This window comes from Nycticebus coucang, chromosome 6 (assembly GCF_027406575.1).
Source record: "Nycticebus coucang isolate mNycCou1 chromosome 6, mNycCou1.pri, whole genome shotgun sequence".
Taxonomy (NCBI): domain Eukaryota; kingdom Metazoa; phylum Chordata; class Mammalia; order Primates; family Lorisidae; genus Nycticebus; species Nycticebus coucang.
The window spans coordinates 33,540,253-33,567,573 of NC_069785.1; the positions used below are offsets into that span (position 1 = coordinate 33,540,253).

The 27,321-nt window shown below is 46.8% G+C and overlaps 2 protein-coding genes and 2 pseudogenes across 6 annotated transcripts in view; 3 read left to right on the forward strand and 1 right to left on the reverse strand.

Annotated features, from left to right (window-relative positions):
* OSGEP (O-sialoglycoprotein endopeptidase) lies at positions 1–17,686 on the forward strand. Its single transcript, XM_053596168.1, has 11 exons — positions 1–206; positions 7,370–7,489; positions 7,628–7,803; positions 12,867–12,962; positions 13,121–13,170; positions 13,322–13,400; positions 15,932–15,997; positions 16,118–16,208; positions 16,463–16,538; positions 16,639–16,737; positions 16,895–17,686. Exons 1-11 carry the CDS (start codon positions 92–94, stop codon positions 16,932–16,934), a joined length of 1,008 nt encoding a protein of 335 aa, XP_053452143.1. The 5' UTR covers positions 1–91; the 3' UTR covers positions 16,935–17,686.
* On the forward strand, positions 216–7,490 carry LOC128589221 (glucose-induced degradation protein 8 homolog; annotated as a pseudogene).
* On the reverse strand, positions 8,388–12,081 carry LOC128589222 (FAU ubiquitin-like and ribosomal protein S30; annotated as a pseudogene).
* The window catches only part of KLHL33 (kelch like family member 33), a 13,349-nt gene continuing 2,669 nt past the window's right edge, over positions 16,642–27,321 (forward strand). The window contains exons 1-4 of one of the 5 annotated variants that reach the window (XM_053596164.1): positions 16,642–16,737; positions 20,670–21,449; positions 25,933–26,857; positions 26,982–27,149. In XM_053596164.1, coding sequence (XP_053452139.1) covers positions 20,690–21,449; positions 25,933–26,857; positions 26,982–27,149 — 1,853 coding nt within the window. In that variant the 5' untranslated portion in view covers positions 16,642–16,737; positions 20,670–20,689. The other 4 variants (XM_053596163.1, XM_053596165.1, XM_053596161.1 and 1 more) reach the window with 4 other exon arrangements.

Consider the following 27,321-nt stretch of genomic DNA (forward strand, 5'->3'; position numbering starts at 1 on the left):
GGGAATCCGGAGCCCAGCGCGGACTAGCGAAGACTTCCGTAGCTCCGTAAGTTACTGGGAGTCCTGTGGGTATTTTTTCCTGGGCTCCGTCATGCCGGCGGTGCTAGGTTTTGAAGGCAGCGCCAACAAGATTGGTGTGGGAGTGGTGCGAGATGGCAAGGTGCTAGCGAACCCGCGGCGAACTTACGTCACACCTCCGGGCACAGGTGAGTGAACAAGAGACTTTAGGCGCGCTTGCCTGCACGGTGTCTCCCGTCAGCGTAAACATTAGTCAAGTGGAGTCTGGGGCGCATTGGCCCCTCCTACAGCTTTTGATTTTTGTCTCATTGAAGTTATGTGTCGATGCTAACGTTACAAGGCTGATGGCTAGTCTTTTGGGTTCGTTCACCTCTTATCGAGCTCATTTTATGTGCTAAGCATTCAAAGATAGATGTTATAGGCCGGGCGCGGTGGCTCATGCCTGTAATCCTAACACTCTGAGAGGCCGAAGCGGGGTGGCTGAGCAAGAGTAAGACACAAACACACACCCTCTGTTAAAAAAAGAAAAATGATTCACTACAGTGAATTTACACATTCACTGGTGTAAATGTTTTTGCTAATGTCCCAGAAAGGAATTTCATGACCCGCATTTCACTGATCAATAATGACAAGTTTATTGAATGTAAGTGGACAGGCTTAGGAAAGGCTTGTGTAGACGCAAAAGCATGATCTCAGAAAAGAGCGGCAGGCTCTAGAGGACTGACTGTGCCGAACCTAGAGCAGTTGCTGTTTTTATTTTTGAAGTCAAAGAAGGCTGGGCAGTCAGTGTTCCTCTTATTCATCTAATGGGGAAGTCACTTTGTATCTGTGCAAGCTGGGAAATTAATAGCTTTTTTTCCCTCCTCAGTTCTATTTGTTCAAGGGCTGTTTATGTTCAAGCTAGTTGACTTTTCCCTTCCCTCCTCCTTTGCTCATACCCAAGTGTCTACCTACTTTAAAAGTCAGTCCTGGCTCCTCGCCTATGCTCGGTGGTTAGGGCACCGGCCACATACACCGGGGCTGGTGGGTTTGAATCTGGACCGGACCTGCCAAACATCAATGACAATTACAACAACAACAAAAAGATAGACAGGCGTTGTGGTGGGTGCCTGTACTCCCAGGTACTAGGGAGGCTGAGGCAAGAGAATCTCTTAAGCCCAACAGTTTGAGGTTACTGTGATCTGTGATGCCACCGCACTCTCTCTCTCTCTCTCAAAAAAAAAAGTCCAATCCTGTAGTTCCAGCTACTCGGGAGGTTAAGATGGGAGGACACCTTGAGCCCATGGGTTTAAGGCTGCAGTGAGCTATGATGACACCACTGTATTTTTTAGCTCAGGCAATAGAGCGAGTCTCTGTCTCAAAAAAAGAGAAGAGATTTGAGAGGGGAAAGACTGTCAGGTTAGTTGTCAGACTAGCTGGCTTTGGGATATTTATGTTTGATACTTACGTTCTGGGCATCTTTTCCTTAATCTTTTTTGTTATTTTTTTGAGATGGTGGCACAATTTCTTTTATTTTATTTATTTATTTATTTTTTTGAGACAGTCTTACTATTATCACCCTCAGTAGAGGGCCATGGTGTCACAGCTCACAGCAACCTCAAACTCTTTTGGGCTTAAGCGATTCTCTTGCCTCAGCCTCCCAAGTAGCTGGGACTGTAGTCCGCCACAACACCAAGCTATTTTGTTTTTGTTGCCGTTGTCTTTGATGTTTAGCTAGCCGCGGCTGGGTTGGAACCACCACCTTTGGTGCATGTGGTCAGCACGGTAACCACTGTGCCATGAGCCCCCGACAGTGGCACAATCTTAACTCACTGTAGCCTTGAATTCCTGGGCTCTCGTGATCTTTCTACTAGCTCCTAAGTAGCTAGGACTACGGGCTTGTACTACCATGCTTGCCTAATAAAAAAAAATTTTTTTTTTTTTTTGTTTTGAGACAGTCTCACACTTTGCCCAGGCTAGAGTGCCATGGCATCAGCTTAGCTCACAGCAACTCCTGGGTTCAAATGATCTTTCTGCCTCTGGTTCCCAAGTAGCTGGAACTACAAGTGCCTACCACAATACCTGGCTACTTTTTTTCTAATTTTTTTAGTAGAGATAGGGTCTCACCCTTCCTCAAGCTAGTCTCAAACTTTTGAGCTTAACGGATCTAACTGCTGTAGTGTCCCAGAGTGCCAGGATTAAAGGCATGAGCCACAGTGCCCAGCATAATTTTTTAATTTTTTTTTTTTTTTTTTTGCAGTTTCTGGCCGGGGCTGGGTTTGAACATGCCACCTCTGGCATATGGGGCCAGCGCCCTACCCATTTGAGCCACAAGTGCTGCCCTAACTTTTTAAATTTTGTATATGGGCAGATGGAGTCTCACTGTGTTGCCCACTCTGAAACTCTTGGCTTCAAGTGATCCTCCTGCCCAGGTCTCCTGAAATGCTGGGATTATATGTGTGAGCCACCATACATAGACTGTTCCTTACTCTTAAAATGGGAATTACTATATCATTGGGGTTTTTTCATTTTATTTCTTTTTTTCTTTTAAAAATGCTTTTTTTGGGATCCACACAGTAAGATGGCTGCTGCGGGCCCAGGTGGCTGGGCCGAGCATCTCATCGGCGGCCTGGCTGGGCTACTTCAGCAGCCCCAGATTGCACCCCACCCACAAGGACAGATCCAGTTGGGCTGACCCTGTGGGGTGCTGAGGGTCAAGGTCTGAAACATTCTGAATTCTAAAGCACATCTGTCTGCCCAAGGGTTTGGAATCTGTATGCCATAGTTCCTTTGTTCATGCTACTGCTGAATGAACATTTAGAAATAAATCAGAATGAGTTATGTAGAAAAACCTGATGAAATCACAAAAGATGAGTGGATGGTGAAGCTTAATAACTTGCACGTCCAGAGAACAGACATGAATTGTCTCATCATGAACTAACTGGTCACAGAAGGTTTTAAGGAAGCAGCAGAGAAGTTTCAAATGGAATCTGGGATTGAACCCAGCGTGGATCTAGAAATACTTGATGAGAGGATCAAGATCCAGGAGATGATACCGAAAGGTTAGATCCAGGAGGCCATTGCGCTGATCAACAGCCTCCACCCAGAACTCTTGGACACAAACTGGTACCTTTACTTCCATTTGCAGCAACAGCATTTGAATGAGCTGATCCACTAACGTGAGACAGAGGCAACACTGGAGTTTGCACAAAGGCAGCTGGAGGAACATGACGAGGAGAGCAGGGAGTGCCTAAAGGAGATAGAACACATGCTGTCCCTGCCGGCCTTCCACAGCTCTGAGGAGTTGCCCTTCAGAGACCTCCTCCACATGACGCAGAGGCAGAAGGTGTGGAGTGAAGTGAATCAAGCTGTCCTAGATTATGAAAATCGAGAGTCAACACCCAAGCTGGCAAAATTACTATAACTACTTTGGGCTCAGAATGAGCTTGACCAGAAGAAAGTAAAATATCCCAAAATGACAAGACCTTAGCAAGGGTATAATCAAGGAGCCCTGTTTGAGCCTGTGTGGTGGCCCCACACAGGACTCTCTGGCTCCATCTGCAACCACATTTTTACCACAGTAGAGTACTCTTTTTTCCCTCTTGTACTTTTTTGGACCCAGCATCTTTTTTAAAGGGAAAAAATGGCCTTTTTAAGCTTGGAAACACCGTGGTACATTCGCAAGCATCTGACAGGCAGCCATTCGCCTTTCCAGTGCTCTTGGTACCTTTGGCAGCTGAAGGGTTTGGTTTGCGTGGAGCACTGTGCTGTTGGGGCATTGCTTAGACTCCAGCCTCCTGTTCAAAATGCGTGAAGGAGCAGGTCATGGCCTTGCTTTCTTTGGGCTGTAGGCAGACACTATGTCATCCCCTTCTCCTGAGCCTTGTCAGTCTGCTTCTACAAATTTTCACTACCCTTGGTTTTTTGTTTTTCATAGGAAAGAATATATAAATTTGTAAATCTTTTTTTTGAGACCCAGGTCACCCTTGGTAGAGTGCCATGGTATCACATCTCACAACAACCTCAAACTCTTGTGTTTAAGTGATTCTCTTGCCTCAGCCTCCCAAGTAGCTGGGACTACAGGTGCCCGCCACAGTGCCCAGAAGTGTGTGAAAGTATTGCATTTGATTTGTTTTTCCTCTTTGGTCTGGGTTGTGGACTTTTGGGGAAATGTGTGAGGGGTGGGGCTATGTGATTTTTAATTTTTTAAGTATACATTTGGTGCTGTGCATGGTGAGAGACTCCTTCACAGTGGATCAGAGACCTTTTCTCTGGTAGGCAATTTTGTTGAAAATAAAGGTTTCTCCTTGATTTCAAGAATGACCAAATTACTATAAAAAGGGTTCATCACCTCAAGTGACCTTTTGGTTTTGGTACTTTGTCCTGTGATAATGGCAGTGGCATCCTTTCTTCAACCTGTAGCTAGAAAGATGCCTTGGCTCTGTCTGTGTTCTGGGGGACAGCCGTCCCTCCACTGGCAGGGTTTCTTGGGAGCATGAGGCTGTTGGCAGAGGATGGAACTTTGAGAGCAGAGTGGTTTCTCTTGTGTTGTCTGCCTCCTCTGCAGGTGTCCCACTTCTGTTTGCTCACAGCCATGTTCCTTGTCCTGGTGGTAGGAGGCACTGGCTCAGTGTGGTGTGGGGTTTATGCAAGTCAGTGCAGTCAGCAGGGAGCGTGTGGTACGTAGCTCGGTGAGATGTGTTTGGATCTTTTGCAGTGGGCTGGCAGGTGCAGCAGTGCTGAGAGCAGGTTTTGTGTGAGGCACAGAATTGCTGACCCCTGCGTGAGGCCTATGGGGAGGTAGCAGGCCCACTGCATCTCCCACTGCTGGCGGCTGAGGTGGGGAGCTGCTGTACTTACTGAGTAGCAAGGGACAGCTACTGGCCAGGCCAGACTGGGGTGAGGCCATCCTCCTCTCACTCTTGTGCCCCTTGAAGGTTAGTCACCCAGGTCTGCGGCTCTGTCCTTCCAGCTAGAGAAGTGTCCTCCTCCTTACTGAGGCCTGGTACGGTTCAGTGGGAGGTACTTCTGGCAGGGTTTCCTTTCCCTAGATGCCCTCTGAGTTAGTGAGAGACACAGAGGTAAACTGCTACAGTCCTTGTTGTGAAATCACTCTGGCCTCAGGCTGCCCCTTTGGTTTTGTGAGGATCGAGTGCTGGGAGATGGCCCATCCTGAGCCCTTGGAATGGTATGTCTGAGTCCTGCTGTCACTGCACGCATCTTCAGCATTATTTTGTCTGAGGTTTGAAGAGAAAAATAGAGGGAAAGGGAGTTTTAATTTTTAGGTAATTAATAGGTTAAACATAGCTGATGCTAGATGAAAAATATTAGGAGATAGAAATAAAACCACATTTTTTGAACATCACCAGATAATTCAGCATATTCCTACTTTTATTACTAGTGTATAGAAGATCATTTATACGCACAATTAATATGTAATTAATTTGACATATTCTCAAGGTTAGCAGGTATGAGATGGGTAGTGACGGGACGCCTTGTTTTCAGGGGCTGTCGGTGCACTAAGTGTTAGGTGGTTGTGACACAGGGTGTTGGTGTTTCATTCGCTGGTTCAGGCAGTGAGTAGCTTGATAAGCCAATGCTGAAACCCAGCGCAGGGTAGACGCTGTGAGACTGGAGACTTCAGGTGCTCTTGTTTACTTTGCCTGTGTTTGAGAGGCTGTACTTATTTCTCCCGGGATCTCAGTAAGTGGACGTCTTCTGAGGAAGTGCCTTGCATACTTTTCCTGTTTGACACCTGTTTGCAGTCTTGTTTTTGCAGCAAGCAAACAAAATTAAGCCACTTCAGGATAATGAATGTTCAGTATAATTTGGTTTTTCTACTTTGTCTCATTTTGTATGTCATTGTTGTGTTTATAAGATGTGGTTATGTTTTTACAGAGTTTTATTTCCTTTTACACTTTCTGGTGGAAAGTGCCTTGAAATAAAATCTGAGAATATTTCGATTATAAATAAATAAATAAATAAATAATGCTTTTGTATCATTGAATTTTGAGGATTAAAGTTCAAGTAAATTAAAGTAAATTAATTAAATTAAGTAACTTTTAATTAATATTATTTAAAAGTTATTATATCTTGTTAACTGTCCCCATAAAACACTTGCATATGTAGGAGGGGGCAACTAACTTGAGCATGTACCTGGAAAGCTTCCCTGGAATATGGATTACTACTCCCACTCCCCTTCACCTCATGGGTGGGGAAAGGAACCAGAGACAAGCTGGGGAGCTATTGGCTCAGCACCCATAGCATGGTGGTTATGGTGCCAGCCATATAGACCAAGGCTGGCGGGTTCAAACTCGGCCTGGGCCTGCTAAACAACGACAATTGCAAAAAAAAAAAAATACATAGCTGGGCACTGTGGCAGGCTGAGGCCAGAGAATCACTTAAGCTCAAGAGTTTGAAGTTGCTGTGAGCTATGACTCCATGGCACTCTTATCAAGAGCAACATAGTGAGACTGTGTCTCAAAAAAGATGGGGGGTGGCACCATATACCAACAGTGGCAGGTTCGAACCTGGCCCTGGCCAAATTGCAACAAAAAAAATAGCTGGGCATTCTGGTGAGCGCCTATAGTCCCAGCTACTCAGGAGATTGAGGCAAGAGAATCACCTAAGCCTAAGAGCTGGAGGTTGCTGTGAGCTGTGACACCACAACTCTCTACCGAGGGTAACAAAATGAGACTCTGTCTCTAAAAAAAAAAGGGAATACTTACTACTTTTTTTGTTTTTTGGAGGGTTTTTTTGAGACCGAGTCTCACTTTTGTTGCCCTTGCGTCACAGCTCACAGCAACCTCAAACTTTTGGGCTAAAGTGATTCTCTTGCCTCAGCCTCCCAAGTAGCTGGGACTATAGGCACCCACCACAATGCCCAACTATTTTTTGGTTGCAGTTGTCATTGTTGTTGTAGCAGGCCCAGGCTGGGCTTGAACCTGCCAGACTCTGTGTATATGGCCAGCACCCTACTCACTGAGCTATGGGCGCCGAGCCTACTTTTTTTACTTTTCTTGAGACAGAATCTTACCCTATTGCCCTGGGTAGAGTGCCTCAAACTCTTGGGCTCAAGCAGTCCTCTTGCCTCAGCCTCACAAATAGCTGGGATGTGCCACCAAGTCTGCCTCGTTTTTCTATTTTTAATAAAGATGGGGGTCTCACTCTTGCTCAGGCTAGTCTCAAACTCCTGAGGTCAAGCAATCCACCCGCCTCTGCCTCCCAGAGTGTTAGGATTACAGGAGTGAGCCATTGTGCCTGGTTGATACTTAATACATTATTAAAACTGCTTTTGCTTTTTTTTTTTAATCCTCTACCCACCTTCAACATAGAAAAACCCTATCATCTCTGACCTGTATCCATTTCCTAGGATTCCTTCCAGGTGATACTGCCAGGCACCACCGAGCTGTTGTCCTAGACCTGCTACAGGAAGCACTAACAGAGGCTGGATTAACTTCCCAGGATGTTGATTGCATTGCCTATACCAAAGGTACGGCTGGGAGACTGGTCAACAAGGAAGGGATGTACCTGGAGCCTGGCTATGTCAAAACAGCTTATACTCCTCTACTTTCCCCACCTGTTTTTTTCCTGATCTCTAGAATTTATACTCTCATTTCTATCCTCCTAGGACCTGGCATGGGTGCCCCACTGGCTTCTGTGGCTGTTGTGGCCCGTACTGTGGCCCAACTGTGGAATAAACCATTGCTAGGTGTAAACCACTGCATAGGCCACATTGAGATGGGTCGTCTCATCACCGGAGCCATCAGCCCCACTGTGTTGTATGTCAGTGGAGGGAATACTCAGGTATTTAGGATACTCCATTCCATCTTAATTAATTTCTGAGGCACTGAGCCAGCAACTTGCTTGTTGTACTTGAGAGTTTCAGGAACTGCAAGAACAAATTATCTGAACCTAAAATATCATATATAAGAAAACCCATGGAGTTTGTAACATTGCAGATTTTGGCAGGATGATTAGGATATTAGGTGACTTTGATATATGTGGTTATAAAGATTAAGAATTTCCAATGTGGGGCAGCGCCTGTGGCTCAAGGAGTAGGGTGCCGGTCCCATATGCCGGAGGTGGTGGGTTCAAACCCAGCCCCGGCCAAAAAAAAAAAAAAAAAGAATTTCAAATGTGGCTTAGTGCCTGTGGCTCAAGCGGCTAAGGCGCCCGCCACATAGACCTGAGCTGGCGGGTTCAAATCCAGCCCGAGCCTGCCAAACAACAATGACGGCTGCAACCAAAAAATAACCCGGTGTTGTGGCGGACACCTGTAGTCCCAGCTACTTGGGAGACGGAGGCAGGAAAATTGCTTGAGCCCAGGAGTTGGAGGTTGCTGTGAGCTGTGATGCCAGGGCAACAGCTTGAGGCTCTGTCTCAAAAAAAAAGAAGGTCTTTACCTAACAAATGTGATGTGTGTAACCTGGTTTCTTGTACCCTCAATGAATCCCCAACAGTGAATTAAAAAAAATAAATTCCAAAGTAGAAAAGGAAAGAATGGTAAGGATTGAAGCCTTCAAAATTATAAAAGATCTTTCACTATTTTGAAGCTTATTTTTTTCTATAAGTCTTAGCAATTAAAACTAGAGGGCACTACCTGATATATTGTTTTAGGGTAACTACATGTTTTATTTTTAAATTACTGAGGATAAATATCTAGATTTTATTCTAAGAGTGTAGAAATATGAATAAACTGAAAGAATATTTTATAAATGAAAAAAAAGAATATTTTATAAATGGTAGAATATACCGGTGAAGCTAAAGTGTGGATAGCTTACATGACCTTTTAAGGTTGGGATTCCATTGTTTGTCCATGGAACACCTGATAGGATTACTATTACTATTATTACTATTTTAATTTATGACCAGTTATTTTAGTCAGACTTGAATTATCATTGACAATATCTGAAAAACACTTTACTTTTTTTTTTTTGAGACAGTCTCAAGCTTTTGCCCTGGGTAGAGTGCCGTGTGTCATTGCTCACAGCAACCTCTAACTCTTGGACTAAAGCAATCCTTTTGCTTCAGTTTTTTATTTTTAGTAGAGATGGGGTCTTGCTTTTCCTCAGGCTGGTTTCGAACTCATGAGCTCAAGCACTCCACCTGCCTGGCCTTCCAGAGTGGCATGAGCCACTGTGCCCGGCCTTAAAAACACTCTTTTTTTTGAGACAGAGCCTCAAGCTGTTGCCCTGGGTAGAGTGCCGTGGCATCATGGCTCACAGCAACCTCAAACTCTTGGGCTCAAGTGATCCTCCTGCCTCCGCCTCCCAAGTAGCTGGGACTGCAGGTGCCCGCCACAACGCCTGGCTATTTTTTGGTTGCAGCTGTCATTGTCTGGCGGGCCCAGGCTGGATTTGAACCCTCCAGCTCAGGCGTATGTGGCTGGCACCTTAGCCGCTTGAACCACAGGCGCTGAGCCTAAAAACAAACTTTTAAGAGTTTTATTATACTGGTTAATAAAATAATCATACTCAGATAAACTATAGACTATACTAAAGTAAGGTAAAAGTTGTGACTAGTAATTCATTTCTAGCTGTGTTCAGTCTACATATTTAATACCTGTTGTACAGAAGGCCTGATAGGGTTATTATTAGAAATAGTTCATTATTGTCCCCAGCTCATGAAAGGGTTGTGTTTTAATACTTCAGTTTTGTTTTTTATTAAACTGAAATAAGTGGCTTTTTTTCATTAGAGAAAGCCAGCATTACAAAGAACTTAAGAGTTGGTATTGGGACCCTTCTTACCCCCCTCCCCCAGACAGAGTCTCATTATGTCACCCTCAGTAAAGTACCGTGGCATCACCACTCACAGCAACATCAAACTCTTATGCTTAAGCAGTTCTCTTGCCTCAGCCTCCCAAGTAGCTTGGCGCCTGTCACAACGCCCAGCTATTTTTTAGATGCAGTTGTCATTGCTGTTTAGCAGGCCCAGGCCGCGTTCAAACCCACTAGCCTCCGTGTATGTGGCTGGTGCCCTAACCACTGAGCTACGGGCATCAAGCCGGGGCCTTTCTTCTTGCCAAAGGTGGGAACAATATTGACAAAGCCTGATAGTATTGCATCCACCTCTTGGCCTGGCCTGTCTTCTCCTGTTTGGCTACCTTAACAGTCTGACCTCTCACTATTCCCTGCCCAGGCCAGTGAACCATGGACTTTACCTCCTACTTCTAGAGTTGTCAGAGCCTTAGTCCCACGCTGGCCCAGGATAGCCTCATCTTCTAGGGACGTGCCTGCTAGGAGCATGACTTAATCTTCCAGGGCAATGCCCTCCAGAGAGGCTACGTGAGCCTTTTATCTGGGCAACTGTCTCTTGGCTGGTCACCTCACGGGTATGTAGCTCCTAGGCACCAACAGAGAGCTGCATGTTGGCAAATGTGGAAGGCAGGGCCTGCCAGGGAGTTTGGATTGGGGGCTAGATCAGAGTCACAGAGCAGCTCCTGTTCCTCGATTTCTCCCGTACGCTCTGATCTTGCGGCCAACACACTTCCAGCCCTCTGAATCTATTTGCTGTTGTCCAAGCCTTACCTCCATTGCCTTTAAAACTAAGTTTTGTGAAATTGTTATTAAAAATGCATGCCTTCCCATGAAAATAACATGGGAACTTCAAGTAGCTGGTTGAGGCCTGAAGGGTAATATGCATAGTTAGAGACTTGGGTTTTAGAAAACTGCAACTATAAGGCTGGGAGCAGTGGCTCACTCCTGTAATCCTAGCACTCTGGGAAGCTAAGGCAGGTGTATCACCTGAGCTCACAGGTTCAAGGCCAGCCTGAGCAAGAGTGAGACCCCATCTCTAAAAATAGCTGAGTGTTGTGGCGGGCGCCTGTAGTCCCAGCTACTCGGGAGGCTGAGGCAAGAGAATCACTTGAGCCCAACAGTTTGAGGTTCCTGTGAACTGTGACACCATGGGACTCTACCCAGAGCAACAAAGTAAAACTGTGTCTCAGAAAAAAAAAAAGAAAGAAAAGAAAACAGCAACTATAATAGTTGATTAAGAGGAACAGTGACCAGGCGCAGTGGCTCATGCCTATAATCCCAGCACTTGGGAGGCCAACATGGTTGGATTGCCTAAGCTCATGAGTTCAAGACTAACCTGAACAAGAGCAAGACCCGATTTCTAAAAAATAGTTGGGCGCTGTGGCAGGCACCTGTAGTTCTAGCTACCTGGGAGGCTGCGGCAAAAGAGTTACGTGAACCCAAGAGTTTGAGGTTTCTGTGAGCTAAGATGCCACGGTACTGTACCAAGGGTGACCAAGTGAGACTCTGTCTCTTTAAAAAAAGAGAGAGAAGGGCGGCGCCTGTGGCTCAGTGAGTAGGGCGCCGGCCCCATATGCCGAGGGTGGCGGGTTCAAACCCAGCCCCGGTCAAACTGCAACAACAACAAAAAATAGCCGGGCGTTGTGGCGGGCGCCTGTAGTCCCAGCTACTCCGGAGGCTGAGGCAGGAGAATCGCTTGGGCCCAGGAGTTGGAGGTTGCTGTGAGCCGTGTGATGCCACGGCACTCTACCCGAGGGCGGTACAGTGAGACTCTGTCTCTACAAAAAAAGAAAAAAGAGAGAGAGAGAAGCAGTGGTAGAGTTTTCTATTCCTCTTCCTTTTTGCTGTTTTCTTAAGTGTAAAAAACAGGGATGGCAATTGGGTGGAGAAGAGTAGATAACAGAAGTAGAAATAGGATTTTCTTCTTCCCCTTTTGTCACCAGCTTTTTCAAAGCAGAGTAAGATCCACATTAGAAAGGAAGGAAATTCCTAACAGCAACAGGAAGGGAAAGGGACTCTTATAGTCCTTATGAAGCCTCTAGTGTCAGAAGTATAGAATATACGTGTCAGTAGGTAACAGATATTCTCTGTGCTAAAAGTTGGTTATGTGAAGAATGGGCTTAAGTGGATTCCCATTGCTGAGTTGTGTGGATGATTAATCTGACCCCATGAGATTGAGTGAGTTCTTTATTTCTACCTAGGATAATCTAGAAGGACTGTTATTCTTTGCTTCCAGGAAGGAAAGCCTGATCTCTAGTCCACACTGTCAAGACTACCTCTAAGAGTTATATCAAGAATCTCTCAGGAGGCACCTGTGGCTCAGTGGGTAGGGCACTGGCCCCATATACCGAGGGTGGCGGGTTCAAACCCAGCCCTGGCCAAACTACAACAAAAAAATAGCTGGGCATCACGGTGGGCGCCTGTTGTCCCAGCTACTTGGGAGGCTGAGGCAAGAGAATCGCCTAAGCCCAGGAGTTTGAGGTTGCTGTGAGCAGTGTGATGCCACGGCACTCTACTAAGGGCGATAAAGTGAAACTTTGTCTCTACAAAAAAAAAAAAAAATCTCTCTCTGGGTGGCGCCTGTGGCTCAGTGGGTAGGATGCCGGCCCCATATACCAACCCCATATATTTTGTCAATTTTCAAACCTGGCCCCGACCACTGCAACAAAAAAATAGCTGAGCGTTCTGGCCGGCACCTGTAGTACCAGCTACTCAGGAGGCTGAGGCAAGAGAATCGCCTAAGCCCAGGAGTTGGAGGTTGCTGTGAGCTGTGACGCCATGGGACTCTACCAAGGGTGATAAAGTGAAACTCTGTCCCTAAAAAAAAAAGAATCTCTGAGCTAGAAAAATGTATTTGAGGTAATACATTTTGCTTTTGCTTCTGCCCTGATCTATATTATCTTTCGTAGATTAGGAATTAGGTCTGGGAATCCTCAAGGTATATGAATTTCTTCTAATATAAGAGCTATACAAAACTGCCCATTGGGAAAGCCCTTTTTTCCATTTCTTATTGGAAGCTCTGATTGCCATGTTCCTTTGCTTTGTTCTCCCCAAAGCCAAATAATCCTCTTTACAGACTTGAGGTTTCATGGACATCCTCATCACCCTTAGGTGATTGCATACTCAGAACATCGTTACCGCATCTTTGGGGAAACCATTGATATTGCTGTGGGTAATTGTCTGGATCGTTTTGCCCGAGTGCTGAAGGTAAGCCACTGTAGCCCGGCTACTGAGAGCATTAGATGTGGGTAAATTTCTGGGAAGCCCTGGAAGTGGAGGCAGGGAGTAGTAAATAAGCTTAGGCTTTCTATATATTTGATTTATCTTCTTCTATTCACTTCTATATTATTTTTTTTTTCTACTAGATTTCCAATGACCCAAGTCCAGGCTACAACATTGAACAGATGGCAAAGCGGTAAGGGGACATAAGGTGGAAGGAGGTTGGCATTTTGGGCTTTAGGGATTTCCCCATATACGTATATATTAACAAGATATGGGAGGGGCTTTGGATGGTGAGCAGTCAGCTGACTATATGCTTAGTGCCTTATACACTCATTCCCACTTAGAGGCAAGAAGCTAGTTGAGTTGCCATACACTGTAAAAGGGATGGACGTCTCATTCTCAGGCATCCTGTCTTTCATCGAGGTGAGTATTGACATGAGTGTGAGAGAGGTGAGACGGGCATTTTCATGCCTTTTTTTTTTTTGTAGAGATGTGGTCTTGTTGTGTTGTCCAGCCTGGTCTCAAATGCCTTATCTCAAGTGATCTTCCTATCCCCTTGGCCTCCTGAAGTGCTGGCATTACAGGCATGGGCCAATTTCATGCCCAGCCAATTTCATGCCTTTTTTTTTTTTTGGTTAGAGACAGAGTCTCATTTTATTCCCTCTGTAGAGTGCTATGGCATCACAGCTCACAGCAACCTCCAGCTCCTGGGCTTAAGTGATTCTCTTGCCTCAGCCTCCCAAGTAGCTGGGCCTACAGGTGCCCGCCACAGTGCCTGACTATTTTTTTTTTTTTTTTTTGTAGAGACAGAGTCTCACTGTACCGCCCTCGGGTAGAGTGCTGTGGCGTCACACGGCTCACAGCAACCTCTAACTCTTGGGCTTACGCGATTCTCTTGCCTCAGCCTCCCAAGCAGCTGGGACTACAGGCGCCCGCCACAACACCCGGCTATTTTTTGGTTGCAGTTTGGCCGGGGCTGGGTTTGAACCCGCCACCCTCGGCATATGGGGCTGGCGCCCTACTCACTGAGCCACAGGCGCCGCCCCAAGTGCCTGACTATTTTTTTGTTGCAGTTTGGCTGGGGTCAGGTTTGAACCCACCACTCTCAGTACATGGGCCTCACTCACTGAGCCACAGGCACTACCCAATTTCATGCTTTTTTTAATGAGGCATTATCTTTTTTTCCTCACTGTTGTATTTCTTTTTTCTTTTTTTCTTTTTTGAGACAGAGTCTCATTATGTCGCCCTCGATAGAGTGCTGTGGCATTGTAGCTCACAGCAACCTCAAACTCTTGGGTTTAAGTGATAGTCTTGCCCTAGCCTCCCAAGTAACTGAGACTACAGGTGCCCACCACAATGCCGGGCTAATTTTTTGTTGTTGTTGTAGTTGTCATTGTTTAGCAGGCCCAGGCCGGGTTCGAACCTGCCAGCCCCAGTGTTTGGCCAGCGCCCTAGCCACTGAGCTAAAGGCACCAAGCCACCGTTATATTTCATTTTTTTTTTTTTGCAGTTTTTGGCCGGGGCTGAGTTTGAACCCGCCACCTCCGGCATATGGGGCCAGTGCCCTACTCCTTTGAGCCACAGGCACCGCCCTATATTTCTTGCATATAGCATAATATTGGCCCATATCAGATGCTGAATAAATTTATCAGATATTTACTGAACATCTTCTGTGTGCCTGGCATTGTTCTGCTAGGCAGTAGGGATGCAACATGGGGCAAAACAAAAACCCCTGCCTCTACAGAGCTTAGGAGATTCTAATGAGGGGGAGACATATAAAAAAGATAGTGTTTCATATGATGATAAGTGCAATGGCAGACAGTTATGCAGGGAAAGTAATGGAGCTGGAGATGCTAGGACAAACATTCAAGAAATAATTATCACAAAAATGGAGAAGCGTGGCTCAGTGCCTATAGCTCAGTGATTAGGGCACCAGCCACATGTACTGGGGCTGGTGGGTTTGAACTCGGCCCAGGCCTGCTAACCAGCAATGACAACAACAATAAAAAATTAGCCAGGTGTTGTGGCGGGCACCTGTGGTCCTGGCTGCTTGGCAGGCTGAGGTAGGAAAATTGCTTAAGCCCAGGAGTTTGAGGTTGCTGTGAGCTGTGATGCCATGATACTCTACTGAGGATGACATAATGAGACTCTGTCTCTAAATAAATAAATAAAAGAATGGAGAAGCAAGAATCCAATGTAGTCAATTTCGATAAGAGGACAATTGATGACCAAGAACATGGTGTAGGATGGGGGAACGGAGAGAGGGAAGAGGGTCCGGGGATCACAGTGTTTGGCACACCTCTTAGGGGAGAAACACAGAGGGACTTTGCCTGACAAATGCAATTAGTGTAACCTGGTTCTTTGTACCCTGAATGAATCCCCAACAATAAAAAAAAAAAAAAAAAGAACTGGGCGGCGCCTGTGGCTCAGTTGGTAAGGCGCCGGCCCCATGTGCTGAGGGTGGCGGATTCAAACCCGGCCCCGGCCAAACTGCAACCAAAAAAAAAAATAGCCGGGCATTGTGGCGGGCGCCTGTAGTCCCAGCTACTCTGGAGGCTGAGGCAAGAGAATCGCTTAAGCCCAGGAGTTGGAGGTTGCTGTGAGCTGTGTGAGGCCACGGCACACTACTGAGGGCCATAAAAGAACTAATTATTGATTCTTTTTTTTTTTTTTTTTTTTTTTTGTGGTTTTTGGCCAGGGCTGGGTTTGAACCCGCCACCTCTGGCATATGGGACCAGTGCCCTACTCCTTGAGCCACAGGCGCCGCCCTAATTATTGATTCTTAAATGAACACTGCCCATTCTATACTTTGATGCCGGTGAAGGAACATGTGTGGTACAGAGTGTGCTGGTAAGATGAATTGTAGTGAAACATGGAAATCTTCCAAGTCTATTAATTTTTGCTCTCATATAATCCTCAAAGCACTATTTCTTGTGTTTTTCCTTACATCATAGGATATAGCCCAGCGGATGCTCGCCACAGGGGAGTGTACTCCTGAGGATCTGTGTTTCTCCCTGCAGGTAATGAAGTAAAAACCTGGGACAGGAAGTTGGGGCTGGAGAAGGTTTTACATATATATAGTAGAGCAGAACTAAGCTGGGGTGCCCCTCTAATATTTGCACCTTGTCTGTCCCCCACAGGAAACTGTGTTTGCAATGCTGGTAGAGATCACAGAGCGAGCCATGGCGCACTGTGGCTCCCAGGAGGCCCTCATTGTGGGAGGTGTGGGGTGTAGGTATCATTGAACGGTATTCTTCCTTCCTATTCTTGGCACTGTGCATCATCTTTGCCAAATCCACTTTGTACTAAACAATCACTAAGGATTTGAGGGGGGTTATTAGGTTTTTTTCTTGTCCTGTGTTCCCTAATCCTTACCTCCTGACTTTCACTTCAATGTCTTAAATAAGTACGTATGTCATGTACTGCTGGACAATGAAAAAAAGATGGCTAAAATTAAGCTAACTCTACCTCATACCTCTTTGTAGGTAATATAAGGCTACAGGAGATGATGGAGACAATGTGCCAGGAACGGGGAGCCCGGCTTTTTGCCACGGATGAAAGGTAAAAATCCTTTATGTTTCTTGATATCCTTTATACTTTGCCCATTATTGTGACTTTTACACCCTTGGATCCCAGATTTCATATCTCTTTTCCATCCCAGATTCTGCATTGACAATGGAGCCATGATAGCCCAGGCCGGCTGGGAGATGTTTCAGGCTGGACACAGGACCCCCCTCAGTGATTCTGGTATCACACAGAGGTGAGTGATATCACCCACTCTTTTGAGGGGAGTAGATAGAATTACATGGGAGGTAGGCAAAAATCAGTGGGGCAGACAGTCCAGGAGCATGAGGGGAGAGAAGAATGGAAGATGATAGGGGATAGCCCTCCACCATGCTTTTTCTGTTTTTCCACAGGTATCGGACAGATGAAGTAGAAGTGACCTGGAGGGACTAACAAGATTAACAATATTTAGTTCCCTAAGTGGATGGAGCCCAAGAACCCTGGGCTAAATCTGTGTCCTGATGTGGAAGTCCTAGCAAAGATATAGACTCCAAGAAAGGCTTGAGGTCCCTTTTGGAAACCCAAGATGACTCAGCAATAAAATATTTTTGGTTTTGTATTTTGGTAATTGGATCGTGTTGGACCAGGATAGAGTGGGCGTTGAGTAAGTTCTTGATGTGAATGGGTAAGGAGACAGAGGACAGGGCAGCACCCTGGCTGACCATTTAGGTAACTTTGGAGACTGCTGCTCAGGAGCCAAGAATGAGAGGAAATGTAACTTCTCCTTAACAATTGTATTACACAAGTAATATTTTAGTATCAGGCCGTATCCTAACTGCTTTGTATTCATCATCTCATTTAAATTATTTGAAGTAGGTACTCAGGACTTCTTTCAAAATACCCTGGAGATAGATCTGATTATAATTCAAGAATAAAACTGCTGGGCAACGCCTGTGGCTCAGTGAGTAGGGCACCAGCCCCAAATACCGAGGGTGGTGGGTTTGAACCCAGCCCAGCCAAGCTGCAACAAAAAAATAGCCGGGTGTTGTGGCGGGCGCCTGTAGTCCCAGCTACTCGGGAGACTGAGGCAGGAGAATCGCCTAAGCCCAGGAGTTGGAGGTTGCTGTGAGCTGTGACATCACAGCACTCTACTGAGGGCAACAAAATGAAACTCTGTCTCTAAAAAAAAAAAAAAAAAAGAATAAAACTGCCCCTCCTCCATACACTTTGACCTGTGTATACTTTTGGCAGGTTTATGGGGGTGCCCTAGCCACACATTCCTCCCTGCCACAACTACCAGAACTAATCTCATTATGCCCTTTATCTTGTTGATAACAATCACAAGAAGTCCTGAACTACTAACTCATCTTTTATGCTCTAATAACCACTTACCTCTTCCCCATTCTTTTGTCCCCACCTATCTGCTCCTTCCAATCCCCCTACTATGCTCTCTGAAACTAATAGGCTGTCATTTGCCAAATTCTCTGTCCTCGGCTTTTTTTCTTGCTGAGACATGGTTTCTTGTGAGGACTCTGCTTTTCCTACCACTTTGTAGTGGTGGTGTTTCTCGTGCCCATTGTACCACGGAGGTGGTATAGTTGTCCTCATTTTTACTCACAATATTTCCAGGTGATTCTCCCTCATCCCTAATTTATCTCATCTTTGGAACTCTACCTCACTGACACCACTCTTGTCATAAATCTTCTTTGGGTTTGTTTTGTTTGAGACAAGGTCTTATTCTATTGCCTTGGCTAGAGTTCAGTGGCATTATCATAGCTGTCTCTGCAATCTCCAACTCCCTGGCTCAAGCGATCCTCTCACCTCAGCCTCCCAATAAATGAGACTGTAACCATGTAACTCCAGGCCTGGCTAAATTTTGTTCTTTGATTTTGTAGAGATGAGGTCTTGCTATTACCCAAACAATCTTTCCACCTCAGCCTCACTGGGATTACAGTGTGAGCCATTGCATCCAGCTTCCATAATCTCTTAACTTCTCACAGTTCAGTCCTTCAGTTGTTCTGTTTAAACATTCATTTGCAGTGACTTCATCCACTGTTACACATTAAAACCATTTTGTGCTGGACACGGTGGCTCATGCATATAATCCTAGCACTCTGGGAGGCTAAGGCAGGAGCCTTGTTTGAGCTCAGGAGTTTGAGACCAGCTTGAGCAAGAGTGGGAACCTGTTTCCACAGTAATAGAAAAATTAGCCACAAAAAATCAAAAAAATAAAAAGAATAGGGCGGCGCCTATGGCTCAAGGAGTAGGGCGCCGGTCCTATATGCCAGAGGTGGCGGGTTCAAACCTAGCCCCGGCCAAAAAAAATAAATAAATAAAGAAGAAAGAAAAATTAGCCATGTAACTGTAGTCCCAGCTTCTTGGGAGGCTGAGGCAGGAGAATTGCTTGAGCCCAGGAGTTTGAGGTTTTGAGGTTGCTATGAGCTATAATGATGCCATCATCAGAGTGGAACTGTCTCCCCCTGAAAAAGACATTTCGATATTTGATATTGGTGACTCCTACTTTTATATTTCCAACTTAGACTTCTGCCCGTTAGCATCTCCACTTAGATGCTTAATAGGGATCTCAAATTTAACATACTCAAAATTGAACTTAAGCTTTCCCCAACTTAAGTCTTTTTCCTGTTAATGACAAGTCCATCCTTTTTCATACCAAAGCACCTTGATAATATCTTTGACACTTTTCTTTCATCTCTTTCAATTCATCAGATCCCTTTGGCTTTACCTTTAAAATATTCCAGAATCTCATTTCTCCTCACTTACTTTGCTGCCACCTTATACCAAGTCAGATGTATAAATCTGCAGTATCTTTTTTTTTTATTAATGTTATTTTTTTATTGAGACAGAGTCTTAATTTGTCACTCTTGGTAGAATGCTGTGGTGTCATATCTCACAAAAACCTCAAACTTTTGGGCTCAAGCGATTCTCTTGCCTCAGCCTCTCTAGTAGCTGGGGCTACAGGTGCCAGCCACAGCTCCTGGCTATTTTTTTGTTGCTTATCAGGCCCGGGCCAGGTTCAAACCCACAAGCCCTGAAGCATGTGGCTGGCCAGCACCACACCTAGAAGGACAGTCATGGTTGCCACTCAGATTCATGTTTGGCAGCCACACCCTGTGGTCCTGGAAGGGCAGAATAAAGAGGTCACAAAGTATTTACTGGCTGATTTGATCCTTCTATGTGATTTTTAAAATGATTTGCCTGGTCTGAACAATTAGAACTTCCAGGGTTAGACTTTCCAGGGTCAGCAGACTTGAGAGAGGAGCACGAAAAGGAAAAGGGTAGGCATTACCTGAAGTAGGGTAAAGGTCTCTGCAAAGCCCACTGTGTGCATAGCCACAGCTATGATGTTAGCAAAGGCCAAAATGAACCCTGTGGAAATACCAAGCTCTGGACCCAGGCTACGTGAGATAAGGAAATTTTTGCCACCTGAGAGGAAAAAAAAAAGAGGAACTGATGTGTGGTCCCAGCAATTCCTGACAGGACTGGGGACCCTTAAGGATCATAAGGTTACCACAGACTAACCAGCCATTAGTGGAGATGGCTGAGATAGATAAACGAGTGCTAGTAGTGACTGAGGCTGAGAGCAGGATAATGAGCCATGTGAGCCCTGGGATGGGAAGGAAGTGCATTCATTCATGCTGCACCCTAGCATGAGAATGGTGGGTCTGGCCTAGCTCACTCCACCCAATCCCCTCATCCTCCTTGGTTTCTGAATTTGCCTAGCTCAGCACCCAGGGGTGACCTGCAGGTGGAAGGGTGGGCTGTTAATCCAGGACGGGGCTCAGAGGATTGGGTGTTGGAATCCTGGCACCACAAGCCAGCACCTAGCCAGCACTGGCTATAATTAGCCTACTAGGATGAGGAGCAAGTTCCCTCTGCCACTCCGCCCCAAGCAGAGGGAGCCTCAAGTGAGAGGGCCCACAGAATACTGGTGTCTCCTGAGGGTGACTAAAAAGCATGGGGGCAAGACGGGAGGAGTATGGCTGGGTTACTGGATCTTTATACATGCTCCTTGCATGCTTTGCTGCTCTTCATGAACCCCATAGTTGCAGGACATAGCCAAGGGGTTGGGGAAGGAGCTGGAGCACGGGAAGGTTTGATATTACATGGGCTGGAGACATGGTTCCTCTGGCCTCTCTGGGTCCAGCTCTTGCCTCTGCTCACCTGCAGCTATCCAGCAAACCCGGGCTATGAGCGTCTCGGACACTGCACAGTTTTCCTCCGGCCTGGAGAGTGTCTCTCTTCAGGTCCAGAAGGACTGCCTTGGACTCCCTTTGCCCGCTCCGAGAACCCCCTGCTGGCCTCCCTCCCCCGATGAGGATCCCGGTTTGCCCTCCTTTCCTCTCGAAGAGCCTGGCCCCAGGCCCTTGATGCCAGGGAACCTTCCATCTCCAGCCTCGTCCTTAGAGGAAGAAGAGGATGAGGACGATGAAGACGCGGTGGAGGCACTGCGCAGTGAGGAGCATACGAGCCAGTTTTTCGCCGAGGCACAGCGGCTGCGGGAGCAGAAGTTGCTGCTAGACGAAGAGGTGTCAGTCGCCGGGCAGGTATATGGGGTGCATCGCGTGATCCTGGCGGCGGTCAGCAGCCTCTTCCGGGAAAGGCTGCTGGGCCGCGGAGGGTCGCGGATCCCTTTCAGCCTCGATGTGGCCCCGCGGGGCTGGGAGGCCATGCTGACCTTTGCCTACGAGGGGGTGCTGGGCCCCGCCCCGCTGGGCGATGTGCTGGCTGCATCCGAGGTACTAGGAGCGCCCCGGATGAAAGCCGCTGCCCTGCGGAGACGCGCGGAAGCTGAAAACGCTGGGGAAGATGAAAAGAAGCCCAGCCAGGCAGAGGAGCTGCGGGAGAACCTGCGGGGCATTGAGTTCTTGTACCGGGAAGGCGTCGGCTGTGATCTGAAGCTGGAAGCAGGCAGCTGCCAGTTGCGGGGTGAGGGCCTGTGGGACGCAGGTGCATATGCTACCGGAATGATGCGTACAAGCAGCAGGTGGTTTTTGATCCCCACTGTAGTGGTTTTGATCCCAGCTGCAGTCAGAATTTCCCTGGCGTGGCCTTTGGTGCCTCTTCTGCATTGCTGAAAGCTGGGCATGCGCAGTTGAGTTGTTTTGGTAGGCTCTTTGACAGATTTAAACTGACCCTCCATGCTCTGGCTTTTCCTGTGTCCACAAACAAGGAATTTCTAGCCAGCTGGCTAGAACTAAATGGCAGTAGAACAGGCAGAATATGATTGACTGAAACAAGGATTAACCAAAGGCCGTTCTGGGGATCCTATTCAGGAGACAGCGAAAGCTGGAGGAACATGGTGGAAAACTGTGTGTCCTTTTACCTAAGCATGCTTGACACTGTGGCAGATTTATGGGTCCTTCGGTTAATGACCAAGATCTGGTACTCTTTTGCCAGAATCTTAAGGCTACCTGGCCTTGGCACTTGGAACCTAACTCTGCTCATCATGGGTAAAGCTAAGTAGGGTTGAATAAATTGAGTATTATTCAGATTCTATTAACATTTAGCGAGCTACTGGGTGCCAGGGATTTTTACACATAAGGTCTCTTAATTCTCATGGAAAGCTAGTGAAGTCGATATCATCATCTCTAAGTGTAAATAAGGAACATTAAGCTATGAGATGTCTAGTGAGAACCAAGATAGAAGCCCATAGTCAGTGGTCCAGTCTGCTTTCTATTCCATTGTATTACAACACCCTAGGACCTTGAAAATGGACTGGGAATGTGGACACATAAAAGTTTAAAGTTACAAGGGATTAGTTTAGAGATTATGTAGTTCAGTTCTTACACATTACTGATGAAGAAATCAGGACCAAGACACATCCAAAATCATATAGCTACTGCCCATTAGAGGAATGACTGGGAACCAAAGTGCAACTGGGACTCCTAGAAGAAAAAACGACTCCAGAAGTCTTTATTTTCAGTTCAGAAAGTACCAGATAAAGGGTACTTTTATTTTGTTTTATTTTATTGAGACGGGGTCTCACTCTGTGCCCTGGGTTGAGTGCCATAGCGTCATCATAGGTCACAGCAACCTCAAATTCCTGGGCTCAACCTCCTAAGTAGCTGGGACTACAGGTACCAGACACAACAACTGGCTAGTAGTTTCCTATTTTTAGTGGAGATGGGATCTTGCTCTTGGTCAGGCTTGTCTGGAACTCCTGAGCTTAACCAATCCATCTGCCTCAGCCTCCCACAGTGCAGGATTACAGGCATGAGCTACTGTGCCCAGCCTTGAAGGGTGGATTTATTTATTTATTTAACTTTTTCCTTTTGAGACAGAGTCTCACTTTGTTGCCCTCGGTAGAGTGCTGTGACATCACAGCTCACAGTAACCTCAAACTCTTGAGCTCAAGCGATTCTCTTGTCTCAGCCTCCCAGATAGCTAAGACTACAGGCACCCACCACAATGCCCAGCTATTTTTAGAGGTAGGGCTGGTCTCAAATTCGTGAGCTCTGGCAATCTACCTGCCTCAGCTTTGAAGGGTAGATTTAAATTTTCATACTTAACAAAATTTGCACTGGGTGTCAGGAACAGTGACTCATGCCTGTAATCCTAACACTCTCAGAGGCAGAGGCAGGTGGATTGCTGGAGTTCAGGAGTTCGAGACTAGCCTGAGCAAGAGCGAGACTCTCTCTCTACTGAAAACTATAAAAATTAGCCGGGAATTGTGGGTGCCTATAGTCCCAGGTACTTGGGAGGCTGAGGCAAGAGGATCATTTGAGCCCAAGAGTTTGAAGTTGTGGTCAACTATGATGCCATGACACTCTATCCAATGTGGCAGAATGAGACTCTGTTTCAAAAAAAAAAAATTCTCACTAGGGTTTGAAATTTAAACATTTATGTCACTGATTTTATTTCCTTAAAAACATTCCAACCTACCCCACCCCCCAAAAAAAATTCCAACTTAGGCCAAGTGTAGTGGCTCACTACTATAATCCTAGCACTCTGGGAGGCCAAGGTGGGTGGATTACCTGAGCTCATGGGTTCAAGACCAGCCTGAGCAAGATCGAGACCCCCATCTCTAAAAAATAACTGGGTGTTGGGCAGTACCTGTGGCTTAGTGAGTAGGGTGCCGGCCCCTTATACAGGGGTGGTGGGTTCAAACCCAGCCCTGGCCAAACTGCAACAAAAAATAGCCAGACATTGTGGCGGGAGGCTGAGGCAAGAGAACTGCCTAAGCCCAAAAGGTGGAGGTTGCTATGAGCTGTGACACCACGGCACTCTACCAAGGGTGACAAAGTGAGACTCTGTCTCTAGAAAAAGATAAAATAAAATAAAACAAAATAAATAACCAGGCATTGTGGCAGGCACCTATAGTCCCAGCTATTTGGGCGGCTGAGGCAAGAGAATTGCTTGAGTGTCAGAGTTTGAGATTGCTGTGAGATATGATGCCACAGCACTCTACCAAGGGTGGCAAAGTGAGATTCTGTCTCAAAAAAAAAAAAAAAATCCAACTTAATGTTTGGAAACCCTAAAATCCTAGGGGATAGTGATGAGTAAGAGATGAATACAAGTGGTTATAAGCCCTTTCACCGTTGACTCTGAGCTATAGGTTGATTGATGATATGGAAACTAAGATGGGTTAGCTTGTTTCCAGGAATGTAGATTTTCTCAGACAATACATATTTGAAAAGATGTCACTGGTATTTACTACTTGAGAAGTATCATGCCACTACCTACTGCATAGGACATTATAAAACCATATCAACATCACTTGCCCCTTAAGAGAGGGAAATGTGGGCGGCGCCTGTGGCTCAGTCAGTAAGGCGCCAGCCCCATATGCCGAGGGTGGCGGGTTCGAACCCGGCCCCCCATATGCCGAGGGTGGCGGGTTCGAACCCGGCCCCGGCTGAACTGCAACCAAAAAATAGCTGGGCGTTGTGGCCGGCACCTGTAGTCCCTGCTACTCGGGAGGCTGAGGCAAGAGAACCGCTTAAGCCCAGGAGTTGGAGGTTGCTGTGAGCTGTGTGAGGCCACGACACTCTACCGAGGGCCATAAAGTGAGACTCTGTCTCTACAAAAAAAAAAAAAAAAAAAGAGGGAAATGTAACGTAATTGGTCAAAGCAGCATGGAGTTCATAAACTTCCCTTGGAGCTTGGTCCCTTTTGTGACCTGAAAACACTTCTAGCAGCATTCACTCCACCCCACTCCATCCCCAGGTCTGCCTGCCTGCCTGTTTGCCTTCCTTCCTTCCTTCCTTCCCTCCTATCCTTTCTTCCTTCTTTTCTTTCTTTCTTCCTTGTTTTTTTTTTTTTTTTTGAGACAGGGTTTCTTTCTGTCACCCAGGCTGGAGTATAGTGGCCTGATCATAGCTCACTGCAGCCTTAACTCCCAGGCTCAAGAAATCCTCCCACATCAGCCTCCCAAGTAGCTTGGATTATAGAAGCGTGCTATGCTCTGCTAATTTTTCTTATTTTTTTGTAGCAATCTTCTCACCTCAACATTCCAAAGTGCTGGGATTACAGGCATGAGAGACTGTGACTGGTTTCCTGGTAAAACTTAGGCAAGATGGGTGGCGCCTGTGGCTTAGTGAGTAGGGCGCTGGCCCCATATAACAAGGGTGGCAGGTTCAAAGCCAGCCCCACCAAACTGCAACAAAAAAATACCCGGGCATTGTGGCGGGCGCCTGTAGTCCCAGCTATTCGGGAGGCTGATGCAAGAGAATCACCTAAGCCCAAGAGCTGGAGGTTGCTGTGAGCTGTGAGGCCATGGCCCTCTACCAAGGGTGACAAAATGATACCTTGTCTCAAAAAAAAAAAAAGAAAGAACATTATTCTGTGTACAATATAGACAGACCTATATCAGTTGCCCACTGTTTTTTTCAGTTTATTTTGTGACCCTCTTAGCAAATGCTATCTTCTTTACTTGATAGATAATATTCTTTTTCTAAATGACCTGGCCAAGCCTCAGCACCTGAAGCTCAGTGAGTAGGGCGCCAGCCACATACACCAAGACTAGAGGGTTTGAGCCCAACCTGGACTTGCTAAACAACAGTAATAATTCCAGCCAAAAAATAGCTGGGCATTGTGGCGAGCACCTGTAGTCGCAGCTACTTGGGAGGCTGAGGCAAGAGAATTGCTTAAGCCGAGGAGTTTGAGGTTGCTGTGAGACTCTGTCTCAGAAAAAAAAAAAAAAAGAATTGTTTATCAAAGTGTCAAAGTGTTAGTTAGGTCACTAACATGAGGACCACACAGGTGCTTGAAAATTCATAGGGTCTCTGTTGAGAGCTACTGAATCAGAATCTTTGGGGTGGGTCTCTGAAACCTGCATTTGAACAAGTACCCCATGGTACTCCATTGCGTACCACAGTTTGACCTGTATCTTTGGGTAGTTTGGAGGGCCATAGTTGGTATTACCAAGTTGGGATAGTGCCTAGCAGTCATGCAACACTTTGAATCCTCTTTTGCTTTTTCCCTCTTTCTGCAGTGCATCGAGCAGCCCTGGCCTGTGGCAGTGAGTTCTTTGGGGCCATGCTTCTAAGTGGGATGAGAGAATCCCAGGGCACAGAGGTGTCTCTGCATACCATGTCTACCCAGGACCTGCGACTCCTCGTCTCTTTTGCCTACTCTGGGGTTGTGCGGGCAAGGTGGCCAGGACTACTGAGAGCTGCCCAGGCTGCCCTGCAGTACCAGAGCTCTTCCTGCCTGGATTTGTGTCAGAAAGCCTTGGCAAGGGGCCTCAATCCTGCCCGTTGCCTGGCCCTATTTCCCATGGCTGAAGTCCCAGGGTTGGAGCGGCTCTGGAACAAAGCACGTCACTATCTCCTTACCCACCTGCCCGCTGTGGCTTTGTGCCCCACTTTCCCTTTTTTACCAGTTGCCTGCCTGGCTGAATTGCTGGATAGTGATGAGCTCTACGTGCAGGAGGAGTTTGAGGCCTTTGTGGCTGCACGGAGTTGGCTAGATGCTAACCCTGAGACCCAGGAGTCAGATGCCAAGGCCCTGCTGCAATGTGTCCGCTTTGGCCGAATGTCCACCAGGGAGCTGCGGAGGGTGCGGGCAGCTGGGCTTCCCCCATCTCTGTCTCCAGACCTGCTGCACCAGCTGATGGTAAAGGCTGATGTTCCAGGCCCAGAGAGGCGGAGGGAGCCTGACCAGGCACTGGTGGTGATTGGTGGGGATGGGATAAGATCAGACATGGCCCTGAGACAACCATCCCGAGGAGTGTGGTGGGCTCGGGCCTTCCGCTGTGGCATGGGACTGGTACGAACTGTGGAATGGGGGCGGTTGCCTGCCCTGCCTGCCCCAGGGCGCTTCCGGCATGGGGCTGCAAGTGTGGCAGGAAGTGAACTCTATGTGTGTGGGGGACAGGATTTCTACAGCAACTCTAACACCCTGGCCTCAACTCTCAGGTATGAGCCTCTAAGAGTGGACAGGGTGTGGCAGGCCCCAAGGTGGGCAGGTGGGAGAAATTGCTGAATGTTGTCCCACAGATTCTCAGAGTCACTCTTCCCTCTTTTTACCCACTGGGTCCAGGTGGGATCCAAGTCAAGAGGACTGGGAAGAGATGGCACCTTTGCACCAGGCTCGGAGCTTGTTCCCCCTGGTAGTGCTAGATGGACAACTTTATGCCCTGGGTGGAAGAGACAATGGTGTTGCCCTCAACTCTGTGGAGACCTATAACCCTGAGCTCAATGTCTGGAGGTGAGCAGGCAAAGGGGCATCAGGGAGAGACTAAGACACTTGGAATAGAAGGAGAGGTGAGACCAGTGCAGTGGCTCACACCTGTAATCCTAGCATTTTGGGAGGCTGAGGCAGGCAGTTGAGGCCAGGAGGCTGAGACCAAACTAAACAACATAGTGACACCTCATTTCTA